We start from the raw sequence: 27,921 nt of genomic DNA, 5'->3' as shown, positions 1-27,921 counted from the left end.
ACAGTGAGGCTGTGAGTGGTGCATTTTAGTAGTGGTGTTGGTGATATGAAAAATAAGCTGTGGTCTTGGTAGCCATGCAGTTTTTTACAAGCATGGCATGCAGGCTCTTGTTCATGGATGGTGAAAACGCATAGCTAATGGTGGTGACTATGTTGAAAAATAGCATTTTATAACTGAAAAGTTCCTCAAACACTGTTATTGTGCTCTTTATACATGTTGCAGTTTCTATGGAAATAAATGGGAGACATGATTTGCAGAGCAACCTACGTAACTTGCGTACAGCCCAGGTACTCAAGTACTCAGGTTTATGAAGGGGATCAGTTTTTTAACAGTGTGACATGTGTTTATACTGCCTGCACATAAGAGAAAGAAGTATGAATTAGCTGTGGTCTGGAACTCATTATTGAACAATGTCAAGGTTAGTTTCAAGGCATTTTATTTTCAAAATAGTTTTCTTTTCAATCCTTTAACATCTTGAATTCTCAAAGTATATGAAGCCGGTAATATATGTACAATCCAGATCCTTCGTATGACAGTTTTCATTCACCTCTCATTTACCTTTTTTCTGTAGATGTCCATGAAAAATTGTTCTTAATAGCACTAGCATAGAGCAAGCACTTCCCTGTTTGTTATTGTTTTTCATAGAATTGCCATTCTTTTTTTTTTTTTTTCCATAACTGCTTTCACGAACTCTGTTTTTGAAAATCAGACAAAGGATAAGCTCATGTATCCTTAGTACATGATAATAAATGCATTTTTATCTCTTACCTGATGTAAGATTTGGTGGTTTCACCTTATGTGCAGCTCAGCTCCACCACACCATTCAACACTCTCTCCTTCCTCTAAGGAAGAACAGGAGAGAAAACTATGGAAAAGAGCTAAAGGGTTGAGATAAAGATAGGGATATTGCTCACTAGTTACTGTCACAGGCCAAAAAGACTCAGTCTAGAGACAGTAATGTAAGTTATTGCCAAATACTCACAGACTAGAGCAGTGAGAACTAATAAATAAATAAATAAATAAATTTCACCACAGTCACCTGCTTTATTTTTGAACTTTGGAGATAATTGCACTTGATGTTAGATGTCCATAAAATACATTAATTTTAAGATCTGGGTCTGCATGTAAGAAATTCCTAATGATTTTGAAAACTTGTTAAATGCATTCTTGGATTCTAAAGAATGCTCTTTTTTTTTTCTTTTGGTTGGTCCCATAAATCTGCTGTTTTTTACTACAGAGCAGCAATTTTTCGGTGGGTGGGACCTGTCCATTCAGCATAGTATTATCTCTAGATATATGGTCTGAACATGGGAATGCAGCCCCTCTGGAGACCAGGCAAGGGAATGAGCAGACAATGCCTGATGATGAGAGACTGCAGCCATAGCACTGCTGTAGTAGCACAGTTTCTGTTACCTGAGGAAACAGCAGAAGTTTGTGCTTTTCAGAGGCTGAGGGCTAAGTCTGTGGCTTGGACTCTTCAGCAACTTAAATTCTACTTAGACATCCTAAGTGCTGTGGAAATCCCAGCCTTAAATTGGCATCTGTCTGCCTCTGGCTTAAAGGATGTATTTGTCATTCAGACTGGTCTGGCCTTACCAAAATGATATTTTAGCATGAGTCTAGAGATATTTTTTGTTTGCTTGCTTGTTTAAGGTAAATAGTTATTTATTATTATTTGGCAAATAATCCTTACAGGAAAGATTTTTTTCACTGAACTTTATGGCCGTGTTCTTAGTACTAGTGGAAATATTGGCCAAATATACATTACCAAGATGTGTAAAAATACAGTTTTGAATGGTAATAACATATTAAGGGTCTATGATTCATAGTTGAGAAGTGATTAGTGAGTATAGCTATTACTGAAACTATGAATTATTTAATGTTTGTCAGCAGATAGTGCTCATGAACATCCAAATGTATATTAGAGAGAGATGGATATTTGTAGTGAATATTAAAAGAAAATTGTAAATCTGATGTATTTAAGTAGCTCTTCTATTTAATCTATTAATGCTGGTATGTACCTATGTGATTTATTTCACCCTTCTCTTTGAGTGGTTGGGGAATTCTTGCATCATTATTAATTTTTAAAATAGGGACCTTTTTATGATTAAAAGCAAAACCAAACCATAAATTCAAGAAGAAAAAACTCTACCACCACCACAGAAACACCCTGTGAGAGGCTCTTATGTTCCTTTTGGGTTCTGGCTGCCAGCTATAGTTTCTCATTTCTCTCCTTTGTCTTCTCCGTCACTTTGCGAAATAAGCTGGAAAATAAGGGAAAAAAACAAGCGGCTTCACTCTGAATCATTTCCCTGACTTCTGTGTGCTGTGATAGATGCAAACAATGGTACTAGCCCCTGTGGAGGGGGATGACCTGGAAAGGAACAGGAGGAAAGGAGCTACTTCAGCCACTTCTGCCACTGAAGGAAACTGGTAACTGGTCCCTGAGGCTGTTCTCCTTGTCACCAAAATAGTCATGACCTTGGGGAAAACCTTAGTAAGGCAGCTCTGTAAAGCTTTGAAGAGACTTATTTAGGCAAAGAGTAGTCCCTCTGGTGGCTCTGCTAAGGACATCTTGAAGAGAAGGTAATATCTTGTTTGTAACTGGAGCAGTGCAAACCAATATGTAAGTTGAAATACATTCAAAATGGAAACATCAGCTTGAATTGTAACTTTAAAATGGCATTAAACTGTGAAGGTGGCTGTAGAACAGAACATTTACTTCACTTGTACTCAGAAATGAACTTGTTTGCCTTAGGAATAATGTGTAAAAACATTTTTATCTGTTTAATGACTCTATTTTTTGGACTTTATTAAGGTGATGAAATAATTACAGAAACGTTAAAAAATGCCTTTTAATTAGTTGTTGACTTAGTCTGGCAATATTAGAACTGCAAGAAACATGGTTCATGACTTATGACAAGTAAATGTGATCTCCCGAGGCCACTGGAATTTGAAATAACAGGAAACATACACAAGGCTAGGAAGACTGATTTGGGAATTTCAGACGTATCTATAATTTGCAGTTATCCAATCTCCAACATTTTTTTAACTAGTCAATCCTCATTTTCTTCTGGTAGAGAAAGTAGAATTGAAAAGGGAAAGAAGTTTCAGTTATTTTACTTACTTGGATTCTATTGTCGGACATAAAATGTGGGTGTTGATTGACTCTACACATATAAAATGTCATAATTCCTATTAATATTTTATTCATTGTCTTTATGTGTTCTGAAACATAAAATTTTCCCTAATGATTAGGAAGCAGAAGTCGGAAATAAGTAGTAGGGGGATATAGCAAGTAACTCTAAACTTGTCTGATTTTTTTTAATGATTTCTGTGTTGATGCTCGGATGGACATACCAAGAGGAAAAAGAAAGAAGGGAATGATCTTTATTTCCAGAGAGCCATTACATTGGATATTTTGTGGTTGTAACCCTTCTTGTAAGGGTAGCTTATAGTGCTCTTCATAGGCAGAAAACAACTCCTCTCCCCTTTTGATGGAGAAATGCAGAGATGCTTTTACTGGGATTGTCTGTGCTGATGAGGAATGAGAAGAAAAATATCAGTGGAGTTGTAACACAACTCTGTCACTCCCCATTCTTGCCTTGCCAGGAGCACGAGGAGCTGAAGGCAGAACAAGAAAATTGCAAATTTATCTACTCTGGCTGCCTGTCCTTAGCCTCAGGAAGCAGAAAAATCAGTCCCTAGAGCCAACCACAGCTTTTGCAGCGAGGTGACCTGGGATTTTCCCTGTAGCAGAAGGAAGAGCTGTCATTTTGTATGATACCAGCAGGCTGCAGCTGAGTGTCTGTACTTGTGTTTTTGTTTCTACTGTTTGTGCCAGCCAACAGTGCTTTCTGTATGACTGATAAAATGTCCTTGCATTCCATGAGAAGAAACATCCATACAAATTCTAACAACACTCCTGAGTATGTTTGAATGCAGTATGGCCATTACTGTATTATTGGAAAGTATTTACTGGTTGGAAATATGTTCTGGTAAAGTCTGCGTAGTAAAAAGGGAGGAGTGACACATGGGTTTATTATTAATAGAGGCTTTTGATTTTAAGTTTAGATATTATTTTTCATTGTGGTGATTCCTTCAGCTTTCCACATTCTTTGCATTGACATTGGTCTTCTATCACAAGACATTTTGAATTGAAGGAAGCAAAAGAGACATTCTTTAATAAGGTCACTGGCATTGTAGATACTGAATATTATTCACTGATGCAATTAATATGTGAGCTCACAAGCATTGCATCTGTGAAGCTGCCTTCCTTGTTAAAATACAAGTCCAAAAAATGTGTGATGGGAAAAATTACTTCCTGCTCTTATTTCTTAGTTCTCCTGCATTTGTTACTTCTTTCTCAGCCGTCATTCATGCTCAGATTTTCAGTTGTAGGATCTGTGAGTGTCAGCTTAGAGCTCAGTGCCCTTAACCTCGTGGCCTGAATAGTCTTGTAGAGAGGTGCTGGAATGGCAAAGGTACAAGGAGGCTTAGGAAGGGATCTGACCTCTGCTACTTGGGTAAAACACAGATGACTTCTGTAGCAGTGAGTGTTTTGTTCTTTGAGTATGCACAGTCATTAGCTCGTAGGGCACCTTAACCCATTTTCCCAGCAGGAAAGAAAGAACTGATCCTCCACTGAGCAAAATTAGAAAAACCCTTGTTACGAAGTGTCGGATGTATATTTTTCCTGCCCAGTCTTCTGTGTGTGTGTGTGTTTTAGGATTTTATTTTGAAAAAATTATTTATTCTTATTTACCTTTAATAATTACTGAGAAATATATACATATATTGATATATATATATATATATATTCGTATGTGAACTTGAGTAATTAATTCCTCTGGAACTACTTTAAGAGAAATAGTCAATACTGCTTCTCTCTTAAAGCTGTTTCCTTCCAATAAGTTGAATCTGATAAAGGGGGAAGACAAATTCATAAAATGAAGAAAAGTTAGACTGACCCATTTTTATCAGTGAACTAAGTTAACTACCAGAATGAATTGAGTCAGGCAAAAACCTAATGGATGGTCTTTTTGGATCACGGATTTGTATTTTTCTCAAACTCGTGGTTCAGCTCTATCAGAAATAATCATCTTAAGACAGAAACTCCTCTGGGACATGTCCTGTGTGGGAGGTCAGAGGGTGATAATGTTCCTTTCTGGCTTTCAGTTCTTTCCTCTGAGTATATCAGTATTTCACGGAGAGAGAATTTAGACTTAAGTGTCCTTGTGAGACAGAAAAATGCAAAAACATTTTGCAAAATGGTAGGTGAGAAAACGAAAGACTAATTTATGATCGTAGCTTTAAAAAGTACTTTTGAGGGGATTTTCACTGTAGTAGTTTAGATAACTATTAACTGTAAAACTAAATAGTGCAACATCTGTTGCAGTGGTTCCTGGTATTTGATGCGTTTGTCACTTTCCCTTTTTTGGTATCTTCTTTAGTGTATGGCAGTGGATAATTTTATTATTATTATTATTTTAATTTAGAAGTATATTTGAAACGGTAAATATTGAGAAGTAAACCGAAAAGAAGCTGTTTCTAACTCTCTACAATTTTTTTCAGTATAGTGCTATCTCTTTACAATACAGGCTGCTAGCCATCAGTTCACTCTTTTCTTGATCCAAGCTGCTCAAGTGCTTTTGTTAACACAGCATCATGCACACCTATCCTGCTCTATTTTATTGGGTACGGCATGAGCAAGGGGCAAGAAAGCAGCCCTTTGCTGGGGATATTTAGTCAAATATCACTGGTTGTGAGTCATGACTATACTGTCAATCCTTTATATTATTTAGTTTTAGAAATAAAATAGATGCCCTGAGGGGGGAAAAAAAAAAAAAAAAAGATTTCACAAAGATTTCACCTTTCTGTGTAATTTCTTCAAGATGCACAAATAGCGTTACATCCTCCAATAATAAAACTTTTTCCCCCCACTTATATGCAGCATGAAAATTAGAGACAATTGTAATATTTCAAATTTCCATGTAAAGTTTTTCTGGAGTGTATGATTTTTGAAAACTCTAAGGGTAGATAAGACAATCAGCCAAGATCATGCTAAAATAAGATTTCCGCGTGTAATTCTCGCCAATTAAGCCTATATACCCAAAACTTTGATCCAGCAAATCCTGCTTGAGTCTTATTAAAAGCGCTGCATAGCTGGTTGGGAAAATTGGCAACAAGGACAGCAGAGGGATCTACAGACTTAGTAAGACAATGCTGTATTGCGTTTCATTGAGTTCACATTTAAATGTTTTCCTTTCAACTCCAATGGCAAAATAATTGTTAATTAAAACAAATCCTTAGCTCTTGGAGTAGGCTAGATCATGAGCTTTCCATTCACCAAAACTACACCTGATAAAGATATGTATTTCTAAAACAGAAACTTGGAGTGAATTTTAATAAGTCTTACCTATTTGTAGTAGTCTGGCATTATTTAAATAATAATATAAAAACATCCAGATTTAATTTTTGATATTTTTGTAAATACGGTTTTGTGATCAAAATGAGTGCTGCCAAATGTTCTGCATCCAATTCTACAGAGTTCAGTATATTGATGATCCTGATACTTACTTTTCTTACTAAAATTATAGCATACTAAATATTATTGGCTATAATATCGACTTACAGTGAAAAAGTTTCCCATCTAAAGGCACGGTGGCTTTATTTTATGCGCTCAATATTGATGTACATACAATAAAAACTCTCAATTCAAATGAGAGAAAATCACATACTGTATGGAGTAATTAGACTGGGGTAGAATTCATCCAGAAAATGAATCACTAAGGAAAGGATAATGATATAATTTTATTTTTAAAATAATCACTAAGGTTAAATCTTAAAATCAGGCAAAAACAATGTCTTCATATTCTAGAAAATGTCATACTGCTAGTAGTGAGGATTAGTATAAGTAGTGCAATAGCTGAAAGTGGGTTTTGGTTTTATTTTTTTAAAGTGGTGGACTTCTCTTTGTTTGTTCAACAAAGTGACACTTTTTTTTTACTGGGCAGTAGTTAAAGCAGCATTAAAGTGCCATTGACATCATCCAGTTACTGCCCTGACTTGATTATATAACCTCTTTTGTGCAATTTTCATGCTCTGCTCTGTTTGAATGTTTTTACTATGCTGATGGCTGTTTTTCATTTCCTGCTGGGATGACCTTGAATAAAAAAAGAATAAGAATAAAGTAGACATAAGCAATATAGTCTTGCTGGCATTTGCAGTTCTTTTGTTCTCTGTTGGGAAACATAGTAGTTTGGCATTTATGGTATAGGTTATTTCTGCTGGGTTGTAATTAATCTTCAGCCATTGGAAAAAATTAATGTGTTTCTCTTATTTTATTCTTTTGAATGTGCTGATAGCAAAGTGTTACATGTATGACAATTCATAGTTTTTTAGAACATCTGAAGAGAGGTAAACGAATGGTCAATGTAATGGTCATTCTTTAAAATAGATTATTAATAAAAAAAAAGTATTAAATCCAGCAGATCTACTGATATTTATTCATTATTATATTCATTTCTTACATTTATCTTTCTTTAAAGGGAAAATAAATTATCAGGCATGCACTTTTCTCTTGATTCAATGTATATCTGGCAGATGAGTAAAATAATATGATGTCTTTTAACATCTGGATCTCCTTCAGATTTTTATATCTCTGAGTTTATCATCATCATTTGGAAGCATTTTGCGTTATTCCTGCTGATGATTCTTGTCAAAATAAAGCCATTGTTTCCTTTAATTAATCATATTAAACTAATAAATATTATATTACTGTACAGTTTACCATCACTTTCAGAGGAAGAGTTTTAGATTTAAGTAGTTTTCACTGAAGATTTTAAGTGTCTACCGTTGTGGTAGGATTTTGGTATGTGGCTTATACTTTTATGGTCCAAATTTCATATTTGACAGCTTTCAGTTTTTAAAATACTTAGGACAGTAGCATCATTCCACATATTTCTAGATTGCTGCTGTGGTGATTTTATTTCTTTTGAACTCGGGAAATCAATCTGATTTAAGACATAATTGAATTTAAGAAATTTTGTGACCTAAATTGATGCTGAAGTACTATAGTTAGCCTGTGAAATGGCACAGTGAGGTTCTTTCATTCACTGCTAATGAAGTTTAAGGGGTTAGATTTCATTTGTAAGTGTTGCGGTATTTTCTTTTTAATCAATATAATGAAGTCATTAATATGTCAGCAGCGTATTTCAAGCATCAGCATGTGGTATGACTATTTCATCCAAGCTGCCTTTTTTTTTTCCCCCCTAAAATTCAAATATTTACAAATGAAGCTCTGAAATCAGCTGCCTTTTAGTATGACAGGCCAATATAAATGCTGAGCCAAACCTGAATTTCAGTGTGCTGTTCTATTTTCCCAATGGTAAATTTGATGGACTTGTTATATTTTGTTCTGACGCATGCTGTTTCTGGAGAAATTTGGTAGTCATATTTTTGGGGGAATTTTTTTGTTACCATGTAGTGCTTTTTACTATGGGATAAGTCTGGTATGTATCTGATTTATATCTGATTTATACTTCATTATAATGAGAGCAGTACTCTGGAAAACGGTTCTCCAGAGCAAGATTAACATATGCTATTGTAAAACAGCATTTAGTTTGTACTGTTGATTGCTTCCAATGCTATTAAGTCAAAAAGTAGGTATTTTCATTTTTGGACAAGAAAAAATTATGCAAAATGATGGTATATTACAGTTAATTAAAGGGATCATAGAATGATTTGGGTTGAAAGGGACCTTTAAGATCATCTAGTTTCAAACCGGCTGCTATAGGCAGGGGCACCTCCCTCTAAACCGGGTTGCTCACAGCCTCATCCAGCCTGGCTGGCTTTGAATGCCTCCAGGGTGGAAGCACCAACAAGCTCACTGGGCAGCCTGTGCCAGTAAATTGCCAGATGTTCAGGTTCAATATATTTGAAAGCTGTATAGCTCACTGTATATCCTACTGTGTGATATTCATACTCTTAAGTATTCATTCATGCCTTTTGTTATATATTGCTTTATTTTATAGAATGCTTTTTTAGACCTATATTGCATTTATGTACCCAGTTGCCTTGCACATCAGAGTGTGTTAACAGAGGTCTCACACTCTTTATTGCTGAGCACTGCCAGGGCAAACTAAAACAGGGTGTTGTAGAGTGCTGAGTACTGTCACAGGAAAATTAGATTGTATATGGCAGTAAGATCTGCATAATGTTCTTTAACATTTATACATATAGAAGCTTTCTCTTGGTTGAATTAGAAATATTCTAGATTGCTAATTTGGAAATGTTATTAGTTTATTATTAAGAATGGATTTGTCTTAGAAGGGAAGGGACTAATGGATGTGTTCAGTTCAAACGGGTGATTTATGAGGAGCAAAGTTAATTTCCATCCGGACGAAAAGGTCTGCAGCCCAGCTTGTTAACACGAACTATTTGTCACAAAAAGGAAAACAAATACTTTGTGTTAAAATTTTACATATCACAGAGAAAGTGTAAACAGGAGGCATCATTTCAGATAGTTCAACAAATTAGATACAGAATATTCACCATTTTGTGTCACATGAAACCAATTGTTTATTTAGGGCTACTTATGTTGCGGGTAGTTATAGGCTATACAAACAGATCTCACAGACCTGCATGACAAAACCCAGACACCAGTTTTGCTGCACGCTGCTGTGTGCCTGAGGCAGTGCACTGGAGTGTGCCTCCAGGGTGTCCCAAGTGTCAGATGTGCAGTGTGCTCCATGGCACGTTCTTGGCCCCGTGGCCTCTCGCTCACTCAAACGTTTCCTGCTTGTGCTCCACTAGTAGTTAGCATGGAACAGTTGATACAGGGCCAGGAAAGTAATCCTGGGAGTAGGCGGCTTACCATGAGTAGTTGAGATGCTGTTTGTGACTGAGAGCTGAGAGATAATATTAGCAAAGCATTTAGGGAGAACTAGCCTGAAGAAATATGCTTAAGAACAGGACCACAAGCCCAGTGAATTCCATACAGAAAGTTGCAGTGGCAGGCTTTTCCCTAAAAGCCTTGACTTTTGTGTCAAATCAAGGTCAAATATGAAAGGAGTAAATGTTTTCACTGTGAACATATAGTTAAAGACTATATAGTTAAAGAATTAGGAGCTAGGTATACTAGGCTTGTCTGAAGAACTCAAAGCATGACGATCACTTTTGGAAATACTGTAGAATGGATTTGACACATCAAAATTGTACTTGTTTTAATGCTGACATGGAGGACGGGGTCTGTTGCTTTCATGGAAGTTAAGTTCTTATTTATAAGCCTGTTCCCTACACTGCGGGGAGTAGATTTGCTTTACATTTGGATGAACTTTAGACATCTGTTATCTCTAAAACGACATTCTGCATTCTAGCTGTGCTTAGTTTGGATAAACATTGGTTTTTAATTGTGGACCTTTTTAAAAAAATATAACAAAATTTTAAGTTTCCTCTTGTTTAGAAGTTTTTGTTGAGTCTTTTGGAAAATATTCAGTCTTCAACATTCAGTTCAGCAATATTGGATTTTTGCACTTTTGATTATTTTACTCAAAAATTAAAACGTTTATTTGAAGCAAGAAAGACAAGCAGGGATTCTTTATTAGGGAGCATAATGGCAGGACAACGAACAGACTGACTACCATCCCCTATCCTTCAATCCTCATCTCTTCTTCGAGTCTCTCTCTCACCTGTAATGCAGTTCAATATCCATCACCCATTACAAGGTTCTTCATTGTGGAAGGGAACATACTTCACCCCCAGCGATTCAGGTGGAGGCAGTCAGGGAGCTCCTCCTCCATTGGACTGTCACAAGTCCATGGGACCGGATGGCCTACCCCCTCGGGTGCTGAGGGAGCTGGCGGGGGTGATTGCTGAGCTGCTCTCGGCCATCTATCAGCGCTCCTGGTTAACTGGAGAGGTCCCAGAGGATAGGCGGCTTGCTGATGTGACTTCCATTTACAAGAAGAGCAGTAGAGAGGATCCGGGGAATTACAGGCCTGTCAGCCTGACCTTAGTACTGGGGAAAATCATGGAGCAAATCATCTTGGGTGAGATCGCACAGCATGTACGTGGTGTCCAGGGGATCGGGCCCAGCCAGCATGGGTTCATGAAAGGCAGGTCGTGCTTGACCAACCTCATCTCCTTCTACGACTGGGTGACCAGACTGGTAGACGAGGGAAAGGCTGTTGATGTAGTCCACCTGGACTTCACCAAAGCCTTTGACATGGTCTCTCACAGGCTTCTTCTGGGGACACTGGCTGCCTGTGGCCAGGACAGGTACACACTGCTTTGGGTAAGAAACTGGCTAGAGGGCCACGCTCAGTGGGTGGTGGTTAATGGAGTGAAGTCCAGCTGGTGACCTGTTTCAAGTGGTGTCCCTCAGGGGTCGGTACTGGGGCCTATCTTGTTTAATATCTTTATTGATGACCTAGACTAGGGGATTGAGTGTACCCTCAGTAAGTTTGCAGATGACACCAAGTTGGGAGGTGGTGTGGATCTGCCTGAGGGTAGAGAGGCCCTTCAGAGGGACTTAGATAAGCTGGATCGCTGGGCTGGAGTGAATGGAATGAGATTCAACAAGGCCAAGTGCTGGGTCCTACATTTTGGCCACAACAACCCCGTGCAGTGTTATAGGCTTGGGGACAAGTGGCTGGATGATTGTGAAGAGGAAAGGGACCTGGGGGTGTTGGTTGATGCTCGGCTGAACATGAGCCGGCAGTGTGCCCAGGTGGCCAAAAGGGCCAGTGCCATCCTGGCCTGCATTAGAAATAGTGTGGCCAGCAGGAGCAGGGAGGTAATCATCCCCCTGTACTCAGCACTGGTGAGGCCACACCTCGAGTACTGTGTTCAGTTGTGGGCCCCTCACTACAGGAAAGACATTGAGGCCCTGGAGCGTGTCCAGAGAAGGGCAATGAAACTGGTGAGGGGTCTGGAGCACAAGTCTTATGAGGAGCGGCTGAGGGAACTGGGATTGTTTGGTCTGGAGAAGAGGAGGCTCAGGGGAGACCTCATCTCACTCTACAACTTCCTGAAGGGAGGTTGTGGTGAAGAGGGGTTTGGCCTCTTCTCCCAGGCAACAAACAGAACCCAGGGAAATGGCCGCAAGTTGTATCAGAAGAGGGTTAGGTTAGACATGAGGAAAAACTTTTTCTCTCAGAGAGTGGTCAGGCACTGGAATGGCCTGCCATGGGAGGTGGTGGAGTCGCCATCTCTGGCAGTGTTCAAGAGGCGTGTGGACAAGGAGCTGCGAGATCTGGTTTAGTAGCTTGTGGAAGCAGTGGTAATGTGAAGACGGTTGGACTAGATGATCTTATAGGTCATTTCCAACCTTGTGATTCTATGATTCATGAACATGCGTTGAGCCTAGAGCCTTCAGCATTGACAACCAAGGCTGTATTTGGAGTTTCCTCTTCCTAACAGTGTGGAATTGTTTTGCTTTTTCTTCCTCCAAAGGTATGGTTTATGGGTGGAGGATGGTCACAGTGGTCCCAGAAAGTTAGTTCACTTTTTCATACAAAAAATATTTCGTTTCTATTTGTTTTGTTTCTAATAATATATTTATTTATTTTTCTACAGAGATCTAAGATTTAATAGGATTAAAGAAATCCAGCCTGGAGAATTTAGACGGCTTAAAAACTTGAATACATTGTAAGTTATTTTTCAACTTTCCCCTTTTGATTTAATATGATGAACTCTATAGTGTGCCAAATTTGTTAACTTTTCTCAGATAAATAGTCTCATAAATTTCAGCTGCAGTATTTACACAGGTGAAGGAAGCAAGGTTTAGGTCCAAAATATATGAAAGCAAAACCTGGTATTTGTCTACTGAAATAAAAACAAAAACAACAACAACAAAAGGAAATTATTGACATCGTAATTTTTTCTTTATTTAACTGCAGCTACAAAAAATGTAAAAGTTTACTTTATATATATATTTCCTCCAAATTTTGCTAAATGATTTAAGTGTAATATCACACATTAAATCATGTAGTCACAACAAACCTGTTCAAATGTTCAGGTGTTCAAACGTGCTTCAGTTAAAAAATATTTGACAATCTGTATTTCTTAAGTTTTGAGCATTCCTCTTCAAAGTGGTAGCTTTGAAGGCAGAATTTGGAAAATATAGTTCCTACTGAGTTTGCTTTTATTGATATCTCTGTTAGCACGTATGCTATGTAAAGTGAAGACCACGTATTGTAAAAGACATTTTTACACACCTGTAATGCAAACAGTTTCTGTTCTCTAATATATTAGCAGCCAAAAGGTGGAACATGGACAGTCATTTAGAATTACAAATTTGAATTATATTATGGAAATGTGTGATCTCAGATAGAATATAGTGGTATCAGTTAACTCTGGATTGTTATTTTCTATTTGTTCTGAAAGCACGTTCTCAATAAATGTATTGCATTGTATATTCACACCAGGAGGGGAAAAAAAAAATCTATTTCCCTCAAAGCAGTTCTACCAAGATATTTCCACTGTGTGTAAGACCCTCTGTGTAATTGTGGCACCAGGAATTTTTCCTTCATCAACAAAAAGAAAGCTTGTTCCAGCTTGTAGCTTTTATTTTTTTTAAATTCTGTTTAATTTTTCCAGACTTTCCTCTTACAAGGCAGTGGCAGTGCAAGGCAGTTTTTTTTCTTCTAAGTTACTGGTATCAAAAAAGACTTTTGTTTTGCTTTTTAAGTTTACATGCTAGATTTACACCTACTATTATACATTTTGTTTCTACTGTTCTTGTATATTAAAATAAATGTATGTTTGTTTATTTTTATAGGCTTCTAAACAACAATCAAATTAAAAGAATACCTAGTGGGGCATTTGAAGACCTTGAAAATCTGAAATATCTGTAAGTTAAATGAATGTCACTTTTTTTTTATCAATATATAACTTAATATCTTCAGTGAGAAAGTGTTTTAATCTGAGATTGAGTTTTCATCTGATTTGCTATCTCACGTGATAAGCTGCTTTGAATAAGAGTGAAATTTGTTTGTGGATTGGAGACAACTGTGAATCTTTCTGTAAGTTGGTGGTTTGCAATTTCCTAATATAAGATTTCAGTATATGTTTGTAGTCAGTGGATTTTGAAGGGTTTTCTAGTTACTGTTTACTATATGCAACTTATGTAGTGACATGAGGAAAAGTGTCACTCCACTGTCTTGAGAGGGATTACGGCCCTTATTATAGAGCCGGTTACTTTGAGATTTCAGTATTTTGGAAACAACCCAGGAATTTAGTTTTTCATATAGTTTTAAAGAGTGCAACCTAGGGATTTGGAAGAAGGCAGAAAAATGAAAATCATATAAATTTGTGCAGGCACTTTGTTTGGGTTTCAGAGCTGCATTTGATCACATTTCTTGGTATTATTTTTCATGTCTTGTCTTTCCATAATAAAATTGTTTACTCTCTATAGAAATAGAGAAAAAAATAATATTGAACAGACTATCTCCATAAATTATGAAAGTCCATGATGATTTGTTGGCAATATTTTTTTTTACAAAACATGTTTGTGTAATGGATCTGGTGCTTTGAAACCTGAGATACAAAATATAAGTGGAGTAGTGAAGGTCTCTTAATTGAAAATGTTTCTTTTGGTTGTCAGCAGCTGTGCAGAAATATTACTCAGATCTTAATAGTTCTTTATTTACACGTGCTTGCTCCTGCAAAGCTGCAGTAAATCTGAGATAAAATCTGATATAAAAGACTGAACAGAGTTAACTGAGTTATTGTGTGTTTATTTTCCTATGCATGTATTAATGTCTGTTAATACAGTATCTATGTTTTTAAGTGGAGATCTTTTCTTCTTCCAGTAAAATCTGATTGTGAAGTTTAAAAGTGGTAATTCATTCAATTCTTTAAAACCACTGTCCATTTTGCTAAAATATTATTTAAGAAGATTGTTTGCCTATTTTGATGAATTGATATGAATACTCTACAGAACTGTACAGCCTTAACATTTATAAAATGGTCAAATACCAGCACAAGAAAGATCAAATGTACCAAGTAAATACAGTTTAGCTGTGAAAAATTCAGTTCATTAAGCCCCAGTGAAGTGTATTCTATGGAACAAAGGAAATAATTTTTTTTCATAATGGAATGTACTGGAGTAGAAATTAGAGGGAGAGGCTATGTTGCCCTTAAAAAGGTAAAAACATTGTTCAGAATTTAGTATCATATGGTAAAATCATCCAGAATAACTGTGGCTTTGGATGGTCTGATACTATAAATAATGTGAATGCAACTTTTCTTCTCCTATTTGATGAAATGAGATTATTAGCCCATGGTGCTGTGCTTTGATGTGAACAGAAATACTAGGTGATGAATAGTTTTGAAAATTTAGGCTTCGCAGATATTAGAAAGTTTGTTGTTTCTCACTGGCTTTTCTTTTTTAGACATTTTCAGAGAATTCTCAAAGAAGCCCCTGCATTTTCAAATGCCTTTTTGCACTATTCATTTATGAAATTGAGTTCATAGTTTTATGGGGTGCACCTGTTTTCAGAATTATCTGTCAGGAGGAAAACATTTTAACAGACTAATGGCATTTTCTCAGCTTTCTATGCATTAAAAATACTAATCATTGTAAAAGCTGATCCCTAAATTATAAAAAGAAAATTGCACATACTGTTTTGCAAGCTTATTTTTTATTTATTTTTGTTGTTGTTGTTATTCTTTCTGTAATCAAAATAATGACAACTCTATAAGCATATTTTTGCAGTTCTATAAGCAAAATTTTTATATGGTCTTATGCTGCCTGTGGTAATAATTGGTCTGAAACCATATATAAATCGGAAGGTTTTAGGTGTTATCAACTTTTTGCTATGAAACCAAAAGGATACATCTTTCTGCTTTTCTTTCTTTCTTTCTTTCTGATTTCTTGTACCTTTAGTATTGGCAATCTGATTCTTTTGAAAGGATGAAAAAAACATTAGTAGATAGGACCTCATCTGTGACACAGTTTCTTTTGCACTTAAGTAATTATGTGTAGTGTTTTGATCTTACATTACCCCTTCTGTAAAGGGGGAACGCTGCTGGCTACAATAAGCTTTTAAAAAGTTATATTAATATGAGCAAAATAGTTGGTAATATTTTTGAAATTTGTTGCTGCTCATATGAGATGTATGTGGTACACTGAATATATTCCATTGACTTTCTGGGAGATTTTCAATTTACTTTTTGTTTATTCAGTTAATGGAGTTACTCAGTTATTACTTAAAGAGGAGACAGAAAAGCTTCTCATTCTTGCAATATAGCTGTTGGTGGGCTTGTGGAAACTGTTAGGTTGTTCTTGATCCTGAATGTCAGCTGTTTATTCTCCAAGATAGAAAATAATTGGGAATTGAAGATGGAGATGTATTGCACTTTGAAGTTGTAGGATGTGGAGTCAGTAGTGTTGAAAGTGAGCTTAAGATAAAAAGAGATTTTGAGGAAGATATATGGAAAAATATAAAATATAGCCTAGCAATTGGAAAGAGCTTTTCAGAAAGAAAGAGAAGGTACTTTATATTTACAAAGCAGTAAGATATAAGCTAGTGTGAAGGAAACTATGTCCATTAAAATGGAAAATAAAAATTTCGTAAAACATTGAGTCACGTTTACTTAATGAGAAATGGAAAGATCAGCAATCGGGTATTAGGGATTGTGGGAATTGAGACTGTATGGAATGTATCAGTTCTGAAAATACTTAGAAGGAATGATCAATATTTGCATTGCAATTGGTGAATGAAGCCTTAGTGGTAGAAGAGGTGTTGTAGGTTCGCCAAACTGCAGAATTGCTGATTCACCCTTCCCAATATCAGATTATGTTTTCTTCAGTGCCTTCTGCTATCACTGTTGCTATCATGGTTATGTTACTTTTTCCTTTGAGTGCCACCAGTGATTACTGATCTCATTTCTCTGTGTGTCATTTTGCTAATTCCACCAACAACCTTCTTTATATTTCTATATTAATCTCTCTGCTGTTTTTATTTACTTCGCAGTTTTACTCCACGGTATCTGATACTGTCAGTACCTTTTCTTTTTCCTCCTGTCCCAAAGAAATATATGTGATTCTGAATTTCATTGTATCACATCACTTTTCATACACTTCATAAAAAAAAAAACTCTCAACTCTCATAAGGAGTGTAACAGAGTCTTTGATTTGAAACTATTTCTTTCTAATTTCCTGAGAACTGATTACTATTTGTTCATTTCCAAAGTGTGTGATCAGTAACATCATCAGCCTTACTTGCATTTCTGGCAAGTGTTTTTTTTTGTTTTTTTGTGAACTCTTCTGAAAACAGTAAAATTTCCAGAAAATAATCTAATATCTGAATACAATGTGTCATCTTAATCCACTTTTTTTTCATCCTTTGAAGAATTCCAGTGATTTAGCTGTGTTAATAGAGCTTTAAGGTAAAGTGATAAACTACTTTGTCCATAATTTTACTTTAAATCACTTTTCTGCTAATGTGACTGGATGATAGATAGACAGATATTAAAGGTTAGTGCAGTGTTTGCAAAGTACCTTTCTAAAAGGCAAAGCAGCCTTTTAGAAACACAGATATTTTTTGTAAGTGCTACTTAGTTGTATTTTCTGTTCTCTCTTCATTAGGTGAGTATATATTTTTTGTCTTTCTGTTAATAACCTTAGGGAAACATCCACATGACTAAGCAAATGTTTGGTTGTCATATCTGTCATACTACATGTGTACCTTTTTGTAACTTTGAGTTTGCTGGGGTTTCTCTCTGGATGGGGAAAATGGTTGACTGAGGTCATTTGACTGTCCTGCATCTGAAGGCTTTCTGATCAACATGGAAAAAATGTAGTTTAAGGTTGAACATAGACAAAAAAAAAAAAAAAAAAAGTTACTCCATTCTTGACAGTGTGGTAGTAAATGTCTGAAAAACCACAGTCATTTTCCCAGTCATCCACTTGTGTTCTTCACTCTGCTTTACTTAGTCTCCAGAAAAATAAATAAAGAGAGATTTTAGCAAGGATTCTAATAGAAATTATTTCTTCTGAACTGAAGCTGATTGATTATTAAAGGTATCTGAAGCCACTGTCATTCCTGGGTCAAATCCGAATGTTTGCACTCAGAGAAATAAGAGAAATTTCCAAACTGCTAAGCAGGGCATGTTAAGAAAGGAAAACAGTGCCTTGACTGTTCAGTCTTGCAGATTTTCTAAGGAGTAAGAGGAAATGATGTATTTAAAATTCTCACTATAGAAAAAGGTAGAAATTTGTACCATACAGACAGGAAAAGTGAGGAGATAAAATCATAAAGACTATGCACTATTATGCAAAATAAGCAAAATACACCTGTTCTCTCTCTTTTTACATGAATTTCTAAGTCTTTACAGGTATTTCAGATGACCGTATTATTTTTTATGATTTAATTTATTCAGTCTTTTGTACATTTTAAAAGCCTCACAACTTCTCTGCTTTTTAGTTATTTTGTCATTGGAGGTGCTACACATTTTGTTTAGAAGCATATTTTTGTTAATGAAGTCTATATATATTATTGTGTTCAGATCTTGACAACTGATTTATTGGAAAACTTTAAATTCAAGGAAAAGACATTACTTCATACTGTTTCCCAAAGTTGTCATGAGGTACTGTTAGATGCCTACAACTTCTCTTTTTGAGGCCTGTTGTAAAGTGTTGGCCTTTGTCAAGTCAGTTTAAAAGCTGCCACTAATTCTAGCAGGGCAAATATTTTGCCTTTTGCCTCAAAAGGTCTCTGCAGTAAGTTAATGAAAGCTGTAACAATAAAAAAGTCAAAAGTACTACTAATAAGGCTAATAAAGCCATTTGTGGTTCCAAATCTCTTCATCCTTTTTTCATAGACATCCATGTCTGATTAACTCGGTTTCAAAGCATTTGTCAAATAATTATGACAGTTCTTACTGTGTATCTGTTCCTAACCCAGCCTAAAAACAGATTGGCTGACATTGGACCAATAAACTATAGTTATCAGCTAAATTGTATGATTTTTCCGAAACATTCTCTCACTAAACCATCCTAAATATTAAAAGCTTGATGATAATAGACTTGAGCACATACACCAATCCGTCCAGAACCAGGTATATTTTAGTTCTGTGGAAAAAGGTAGAGAAAGCACTTGTGAACACACTGGTACTCTGCATATGTTTATTCTGTTTGTATTATGAATGGGGACCTAATGTCCATCTTCTGTATGGGATAAAACAAATAAATAATGCTGTTTTATTGATGCAGTATCAATACTCTGACTTGTACAGCTTTTTGGTAAATATTAAAAAGGTGACACAGATGGCTTTATATCACTGTTTGTTCTCTAAGTTCATTCAAAAGATAAATTATGTCACGATACGAATATTTGTACCAGTATTCACATGAGATATTTTAATAAAATAAGAGGCCTGCTGTATTCCAGAAAAGAAACTGATGCAATCTGGTCCCTTTAAGATGAATTTCTTTTGAATTTTGACAAGCCCATCAAGAAAATGAGGGGCAAAGAAGCAATAAGTCATAACAGTGAGAACAGGGAAGCCAAAGATCAACCAGGTGATAGCCTGCAAGGCTGCATAACTTGATTTTCTAGGCAAACATTTGGGATGAATTCTCAAAGGCAAAGTATTTTTATGTGTATGTGTTTAGTTTTTGTTTTGTATTTTTTTTCCTAATATGTAGTGAAAAGACTGTCTTCATGTGTCAACTTAATTCTTCTTTCCCACCTTTATGTAGCTCCTGTTTGTGTACTAATATTACTGATTGTTTCTTGTTTCAGCTATTTGTACAAGAATGAAATCCAGTCAATTGACAGGCAAGCATTTAAAGGACTTGCCTCTCTAGAACAACTGTAAGTGCCTTTTCTCTTCTGTGCTGTCATCTCCATGATTCCCCTGCAGAGGAAAAGTGCACACCCTGATCCGTACACCCTGCCTGCATGCTCTGCATGTCTGCTGTCAATGGGTTGTTAGTCAGAGAGCCCCGTAATCATCTGCATGTGGAAAAACAAAATTGATCTCTGTGTCAAATTCCTCATTTCCGTGTTTGTCTTTTTTTTTTTTAATTTCTCTTTTGCATTCCCCATGTTGCTAGATGATGTGAAAGAGCTTTGATGAAGAGGCAGTGTAATGGTGGAAAATGTTGAAAACTAATGTGCATTGCTTAGAGAGAGATTTTTTTTATTTCATTCCTGTAGATTTTATGATATTGTGATTACTTTGCAGCAGTTACTTTGTTTTATGCCAGTGTAACTAAAGCTGAGCTAGTATCTTGAAGTTCAACTTGGTATTGATATATTTTAAAACAAAATTAGATTTTAAAATTAAGATTTTAATTTTATTTATATGTGCTAATGATTGCTACGTATAGACTTAAAAATAAGGACGTTTGCTGCTTGTAATCTAGATGTTCTTTGTCTTATAGAAAGGTTGGTTAAAATCTTACTCTTTTGCCTTTATAGTGACTGAAGATGAATCTCTTAAAATGAAAATGCAGTCAGTAGCATGACAAAAATTAACTGTATTGGTTCTGTTAGGTTTAAGTATGTGGTTTGTTTTCATGAACAGAAAGCATTACTATGCATTCAGTATAGCAGTGTTTAAAAAAACAGCCATAAAATGCGTAGATCTTTAACAATCCGACTACCAAATAATAACACTAGACTGATGAATCTTGTAGCATGTGGATTGTGAGGGTTGAAAAACTCTATTCTACTAAGATATATACCAGTTTCCTTCTTAGTATAAATACCTAGTGAATATTACTGGACAAAGTGTGTATGTGAAATAAAATGGCATTCAGAATGCGTACAAAGTTATTCAAGCTCATGTTAGAGGGAAGTAGATGTGATTTGTTTCCTTAGCACATTTCTCTTCCTTTTCCTCTTGCTCTAGAAATGATTACTGCAGTATATTGACAGCAACTGATAGGGCTTACTTGCACGCTTCTTTTCTGTGTAGAATTTTTAACACTGAGATCCATTTATTGAATCTCTGATGATTCCAAAATATGCCACAAGCCTGATATGCTGCAAGTGTCAGCAGTGCTACATTCTGCTTTTCCTCTGTTTCCCGTTCATTTGTTATGTCTAAAAAAAAACCCACATATCGTTGTGGGTTATTAACATGTTCTCAATGGACTGTTCCACTAGGCTGTACTTGAGCCTCTCAGCCAGCAGTGATATCACACTGTGCCATCAAAGTTATTCTGTATAAAATCAAGCTTTTAATAAAGTCAGCCCATAAATAGGTTCTGGCTGTCTATTTTACCCCATTATATTTGAGGAAAGACAGTGTTCACAAAGCTAAACTGTGTGAACGTGTTCCCAAATCCTCCAGCTTTACATTGTGATAGGGTCAATAGCTCCATATGATTTTTTCAATTTACAGGTCTGTGTGGCCTTCATTATTAAAGACACTTTGTGACCTGGATGCACTGACTTGGCCATGCTCAGCAGAGTTCTTGGGGCAGAGGTTGCGGGTCCATACCTCAAGGGAATACTTGTTTCACAGTCATATCGCGTGCTCTAGTGAAACAGAATAAAACTGACAGTTGCTTTTTTAATTTTATTTTTTTATTTATTTTAATTGGACTACACACTAAACATTTTTCTTGCTTTTTTTTTTTAATTAACTTTTAAAAATATATTTTACTTTCATTCACCAGAAGTAGTGGGTAGAAACTGTAAATACAGTTTAGCTTAAATAGACCATTGCATGTATGTAAGGGAAGAAAAAGAACAGCAGCCTCAAATGCTGCTCTTGGCAGTATCCCACTAAAACCTCTGCAAGAGATTCTTTGCTGCTGATGTAGTAGAAATACCTTTTTTTTTTTTTTTAAATTTCTGCCAAGACAATAAGATCTTTGAATCAGACATTGAAACTCACTTGTGCTAGAGTAAATTCTAAGAACAGTTGGCAGTTTTAGGTGCTTGAACGCAGTGAGAACTTGAGCCGTACGTATTTCATCACGTAACTCTTCAGCCAGGCATGACATGAAGGGAGAAAGCCATCAGGTTAAAAGCAGACAGTTAGGACCAGTTTAGACCTTGCTGAATCTGCAAGATGTGTGTTTGGATCTGGCAAATATGACACAAACCTACAGGAAACTTGCATTTTTTGGAGCAGATGCTGGAAGACATCCAAGGCACTTGAAAGGCAGCCAAACCTGCCCTTATATTCTTGTGCCTGTACAGCTCTGATATACCTCTGTATGCCACTGTGTAAAACACTGAACTGCAATAAAATGTCACAGATACCTGTCTTGGGGGCGTTGTGAGTTTTTGGCATCTGGATCCCAGGTTTGAGCTCTACGTTCAAGCAATTTCCAGATGCGTGCACTTGTTGGTAGGTAGATTTTTCTGGTGTATTTTTCAGATTTCAGTTAAAGGCTTTGCATGTATTAGGGACAAAATGCTTTCTCTGCAGTCTGTAATTAGTGGGAGTCACACAAGTATTGTTGGGATTATTTAAATCTGCTTTTTCTTTGTGGAATACTAATTACCCATTTTCCTTTGACTTTCATATTAACATACTAATTTTGTGTTTTGTAAACTGTTCCTAAAGTTATGCTGCAATTTGTATTCACATATACATCTTTGTGGAAATCAATACATGAAAAAATATTATCTTACATGCAACAATGCAGCTTCTTATATTCATTTATTTTTCCAAATTCAATAGCTTCTAGCTTTTGCTATGAGTTGGTTGTTTTTTTGTTTGTTTGTTTGTTTGTTTGTTTTAAGGCTTATATTACAAAGAGCTCCTGCTTGTTATATGGACTTGTGGGGGTTTATGAATGTTCATCATAGTGGAGTCTGAAAAAAATATGACTTGAGAATCATAGAATCATTAAGACCACCTTAGATCATCTAGCTCAACCATCGTGTGCAGTACCTCTCTGTTATTCTTTGATAAGATTAGCTATGGTCAAGCAATCTAAATAGCTGGAATCTTTTAAGAACAAAATCAATAATCTCCTTATGCATCTTGTTCCAGTATGTTATATCATTATTCTAATATCTAATCTTAATCTCTTATTATACTATGAAAGATAGGATTCTAAATTTAGACCTGTGAAAGAGGACAGAAGTTACTGCACATGTTCATCTTCTAAGAGTAATCTTAACAAAGAGAAAATCTATACAGTGCTTACTTATGATATCTTTGTATTCCTCTAGATGTGGTGTTTTCACTATAGACTTTTTTCCTTCAAATACATGTTTATGAAGACATGACAATGTGAGATTAATTCTTGAGTATGATTACCTTTTGGATGAGTTTTCCATCTACGAAGTTTTCATAATAATTAAAAAACTAAATCCCCCTTCAAAAAACTCATTTATGTGCTGCATACAAGGAAAGAACTAGTATATTGGCAGTTACAGGAGGGCTAAGGAGAATCTCTTTCCTTTACAAGATGTGACAGGGAATGTGGTCACTAAGGATAAGGAAAAGGCTGAGATTCTCAGTGCCTTCTTTACATTTGTCTTTCATACTCAGACCAGTTATCCTTGATGTACTCTATCCCCTCCTGGAAGACAGAGGTGGGGAGCAGAATAAAACAATTCAGATGGAGACAGTTAGAAACCTTCTACTGCATCTAGACTGTCCTTGGGGCCTGATGGGATCCCACTCAAGGGAGCTGGTGGAGTGATTGCCAAGCCACTTTCCACCATCTATCAGCATTCCTGGTCAACTGGAGAGGTCCCAGAAGGTTGGAGACATGCCAGTGTTACTGCTTTCTTCAAAGAAGAGTTGTAAGGAGGATCCAGAGAACTACAGATCTGTCAGCCTGCCAGGGAAGGTTGTGAAACAGATCATCTTGAGCAACATCACACAGCATGTGTGGGATAAGTCCAGCCAGCATGGGTTGATGAAAGGCAGGTCCTGCTTGACCAATCTGATTTCCTTCATTGATCAAGTGACTCTTCTGGTGGATGAGGGAAAGGCTGCTGATGTAGTATGCTTAGACTTCAGCAAAGCCTTTAACACTGTCTCCCTTGGTATTCTCCTGTAGAAGCTGCCAGTCCATGGCTTGGATGGGTGCACTTTGCTGGAAAAAGAACTGGCTGGATGGCAGGGCCCAGAAAGTGCTGTTGAATGGAATTAAAAACAGCTGGCAACTGATGATGAGCGGTGTTCTCCAAGGGTTGGTATTGGAGCCTGTCCTGTTCAGTATCTTCATTGATGACCTGGACAAGGGGATTGAGTGCACCCTCAGTAAGTTTGCAGATGACACCGAGCTGGGAGGAAGTGTCAATCTGCCTGAAGGCATGAAGGCCCTTCAGAGGGATTTGGACAGGCTGGATTGCAGGGCTGAAGCCACGAGATGAAGATCAAGAAGAACAAGGGATGGGTCCTGCTCTTTGTCCCCCACAACCACAGACTTGGCGCAGAGTGGGTGGAAGACTGTGTAAAGGAAAAGGACTTATGGGCATTGGTTGTTACTCAGCTGAATATGAGACAGCGATGTGCCCAGATGGCCAAGAAGGCCAATGGCATCTTGGCTTGTATCAGAAATAGTGTTGCCAGCAGGAACAGGTAGATGGCTCAGCTCTGGTGAGGCCATTCCTAAAAGTACTCTGTTCACTTTTGGACCCCTTACTACAGGAAAGACAACAAAGCCCTGTAGCATGTCTAGAGAAAGGCTGGTGAGCGTCTGGAACACAAATCTTATGAAAAATGTCTGAGGTAATTGAGGCTGTTTAATCCAGAGAGGAGAAAGCTCGGGGGAGACCTTATAGCTCTCTACAACTACCAGAAGGGAGGTTGTGGCAAGATGGGGATCAGTCTCTTGTCCTGGTTAAAAGTAATAGGATGAGAGGCAATAGGTTCAAGTTGTGCCATGGGGCATTCAAGTTGGATATTAAGAAAAACTTCTCTGAAAGATTGGTTAGACATTGGAATGGGCTGCCCAGAATGATGATTGAGTTTCTGTCCCCAGAGCTGTGGAAACGTGTAGATGAGGTACTAAGGGACATGGGCAACATCGGTGGTAGGTGAATGATTGGATTAGATGATCATAGAGGTCTTTTCCAACCATAATGATTCTATGATTCTATGAAAATGTGATGCATGTTTAACATCTGATTCTGTTCACAAGTAGCCTGAGAAATGGGTCAGAATTCTTTTTCTGAGGTCACAGTTTAAGAACCTGCCCAGCTACCTCATTGTGTGAACATCTTTTAGCTGGGTACCTTATTAATCAATCAATTAATTAATTTAGTACTGCTGCAGTCAGCATGGTTTCTGATAATGTATAGTTGACTGTTACAAAGTACTTCAGTGCCTGGATCATTGCAATTGTATCTGCAATATCTGAGGATATGAAAAAGGCGAGATTTACAAAAGAATTGTTATTTTAGTTAAACTGATTCATTTTATTTGAAGAAATAGATAACTTCAGATACAAAAGATATTTTTTCATCGTAAATTATTAGAGACTGGAATACTGAACAGCAGCTAGGAGCTGTTGCTTTGTATTTAACAAAATATGCATCTTTTCAGCCATCCGAAGGAAGTGTCCTTTCTTTTTCTATATTTGCTGAAATCATCTCTAATCCAAGGACCTGGGAAAGGGACTGTGTGCTTCAGTGTGCCTTTTTCCCCCAACCTTATTTGTTGTAGTAAGAGATATTACCTGAACTTACACATCTTGCCTCGTCATTGCTGGAGAAATATGAGAAGCGTGTAGGAAGGTTATTTTATTGAGTAGGTAAGAAGGTATTGGGACTTGTGGATAATAAAAATACAGAGAATTAACGATGTTAAAAATAATAAAAAAAGAATCCCTACTTGCTGCATAAGATGGAATGATGGATGTAACTTTCTATTTTTATATTTTTATACAAAAGCAAAGCTGCTTTGGAAGAGGGCACACCGCTGTTATTGTCTAGCTGTGAGCAGCTTGTGTCTGGAGAACAGTGCATGAGGAGGGTTAAACACTGACCCCATTCCACTAACCCTTCCTCAGGGCTGGGTCTCGCTGAGAGCTTTCTGCTGTTCACTGTGGAATTGGATGAAATGCTTTCGAGATGTCTGTTTAAGTTAGAGGAAGCTGGCCAGTATTTTCAAAAATAGTCTGTAGACTGATAGGCAGAAGCTTATTACTCATTTCGTGCTTCCCAATGCAAACAGGATCGGAATCTGTTCTCATGATGATCTGTGGCTGCAGGCATGCTTGACACTCTGATGCGCCTGATCACATCTGTGCAGTTTATCGATTTTTTTTTTTATTTTTTTTTTTTCTTTCTTTCTTTCTTTCTCCCATGGTCTCCATTCATTGCTGCCTGGCCTCGCTCACGCTCTGGCTGTACTCTGGGGAGCTGGGCAGTTGCCAGCCACGCGCCTGGCATCTGTGCCCCATGCATCCTCCTGTGCCCGCAGATCCAGCACTCGCAGCCACCTCCGCTGGAGGACAGGCCCTGAAGGAGCTTCCTGTGGCCTTCTTCCTATAATTCGTGCCGTGGGATTGATATTATTATTATTATTTTTTTCAGCAGATTTGTCAGTCAGAGATTTTCTCTGTTTTGAAATGATGAGCTTTTTTCATTCTTCAGCCTGTGGTGATGTTCCTGAGTTTGTCAGAGGTAGCAGGAAATTTTGAGAGGATACATATGGATATAATTGGGATCCAAAGTCTATAAAACACTTTCACAGTTTTCACAATTCCTTCAGTTCCCTTTTGTTCTCTCCTCTCCAAAGCAGTGGGATACCTACACAGCACAGTCAGGGCTGGCACGAGCCTGCCATTGGCCCTTATGAATAGCCCATTGTTACACCAGTTGCAGATTAATAATCTGGTTAATTGCCTTGTTCCATTAGACTCCTTCAGAGTTACAGGGTTAACAAGTGTATAGTATTCGTTGCTGCAAAGTATTAATATCTTACATGAGCATCAGCAGTGCATCAAACAGCACAGCTGTTAGTTAACTGTACACCAGTTGCTGGGAAACCTTTTGTCTAGGAATGATTCAGTCAAAATAATTTTTTTTCTTACTTTTTTTTTTTTTTTGCTTTTTGAGATTGGGAGATACCTAAGAACTTTAAATGGCAGGATTCATGGACTAGCATAGATTATTTCTCAGCACCTTTTGAAATTTTCACTTATTGTGATGAAAATGAAAACAGTTACATGCTAAAAATGTCATTCTACAGGAAAGTAAATGTTTTCAAAACATTGTAACACTGTAAATTTGATAATTTTCTTTTTTACACATGTACTCATTCAAGGATGCACACTAATGAAAGCTAGACTTGGCAAAGTAATTCTTAAAGTAGTGTCTCCAAAAACCTCCAAAGTAAATGTCTGAACAGTTTCTTTGCACGCATATCTGCGTAGGATGTATAGTGTTCTGTAGATCCTCCTTGTTTGTCACATCCTGTATTTCTCCGAATCAAGTACAGGATCCAGATTTCAGAAGAAATTCAAGCTGCTATGTCACGACTATCATTTAGATATGTAAACCAAGTGTAAGCAGTAAAAAAGTGTTTTATAATATTTAGTTTCATTAAGGACACTCTTTCAGCATTTCTCTTTTTGTTTAACATATTTTCAGGTATCTGCACTTTAATCAAATAGAAACATTGGATCCTGAGTCCTTTACCCATCTTCCAAAACTTGAAAGGCTGTAAGTTTGTTTATCTTGGGGTAAGATATGGAAGAGTCAGCTTGCTTCTTTGTTTGAATTTTTTTTTTCTTCTGAATTTTAACTGTTAAGTAGCTTTTGCCAAGAACACCTTGTACAGGCTGACCATAGGAACGTTGCTTGTGTTATATTTTTCTGTTGCAAAACTATTTGTCAAGTAGTTGTGATTGATATTTTGCCTAAATAAATGTTGTGAATTGGGAAGATTTATATTCTTTTTTTGGCTGATTTATTATTAAGTTGCTTCTTTTTTTTTTTTTTTTTTTTGTTATGTGGACACACCAAATACACCTTAGAA

At 36.8% G+C, this 27,921-nt stretch overlaps 1 protein-coding gene across 2 annotated transcripts in view; it reads left to right on the top strand.

Moving 5' to 3' along the window:
- Positions 1-27,921, top strand: part of PXDN (peroxidasin) — a 77,713-nt gene that overhangs the window by 12,855 nt on the left and 36,937 nt on the right. Inside the window, exons 2-5 of one of the 2 annotated variants that reach the window (XM_031610776.2) lie at positions 12,580-12,651; positions 13,784-13,855; positions 19,755-19,826; positions 27,534-27,605. In XM_031610776.2, coding sequence (XP_031466636.2) covers positions 12,580-12,651; positions 13,784-13,855; positions 19,755-19,826; positions 27,534-27,605 — 288 coding nt within the window. The remainder of the gene's footprint in view (positions 1-12,579; positions 12,652-13,783; positions 13,856-19,754; positions 19,827-27,533; positions 27,606-27,921) is intronic. The other variant, XM_090136334.1, reaches the window with a different exon arrangement.

The sequence above is a fragment of the Phasianus colchicus genome, chromosome 2, assembly GCF_987193195.1.
Source record: "Phasianus colchicus chromosome 2, bPhaCol1.hap1.1, whole genome shotgun sequence".
NCBI classification, from domain to species: Eukaryota; Metazoa; Chordata; class Aves; order Galliformes; family Phasianidae; genus Phasianus; species Phasianus colchicus.
Note: the sequence above shows the minus strand (reverse complement) of the source record. Positions and strands in the feature narration are given on the sequence as shown.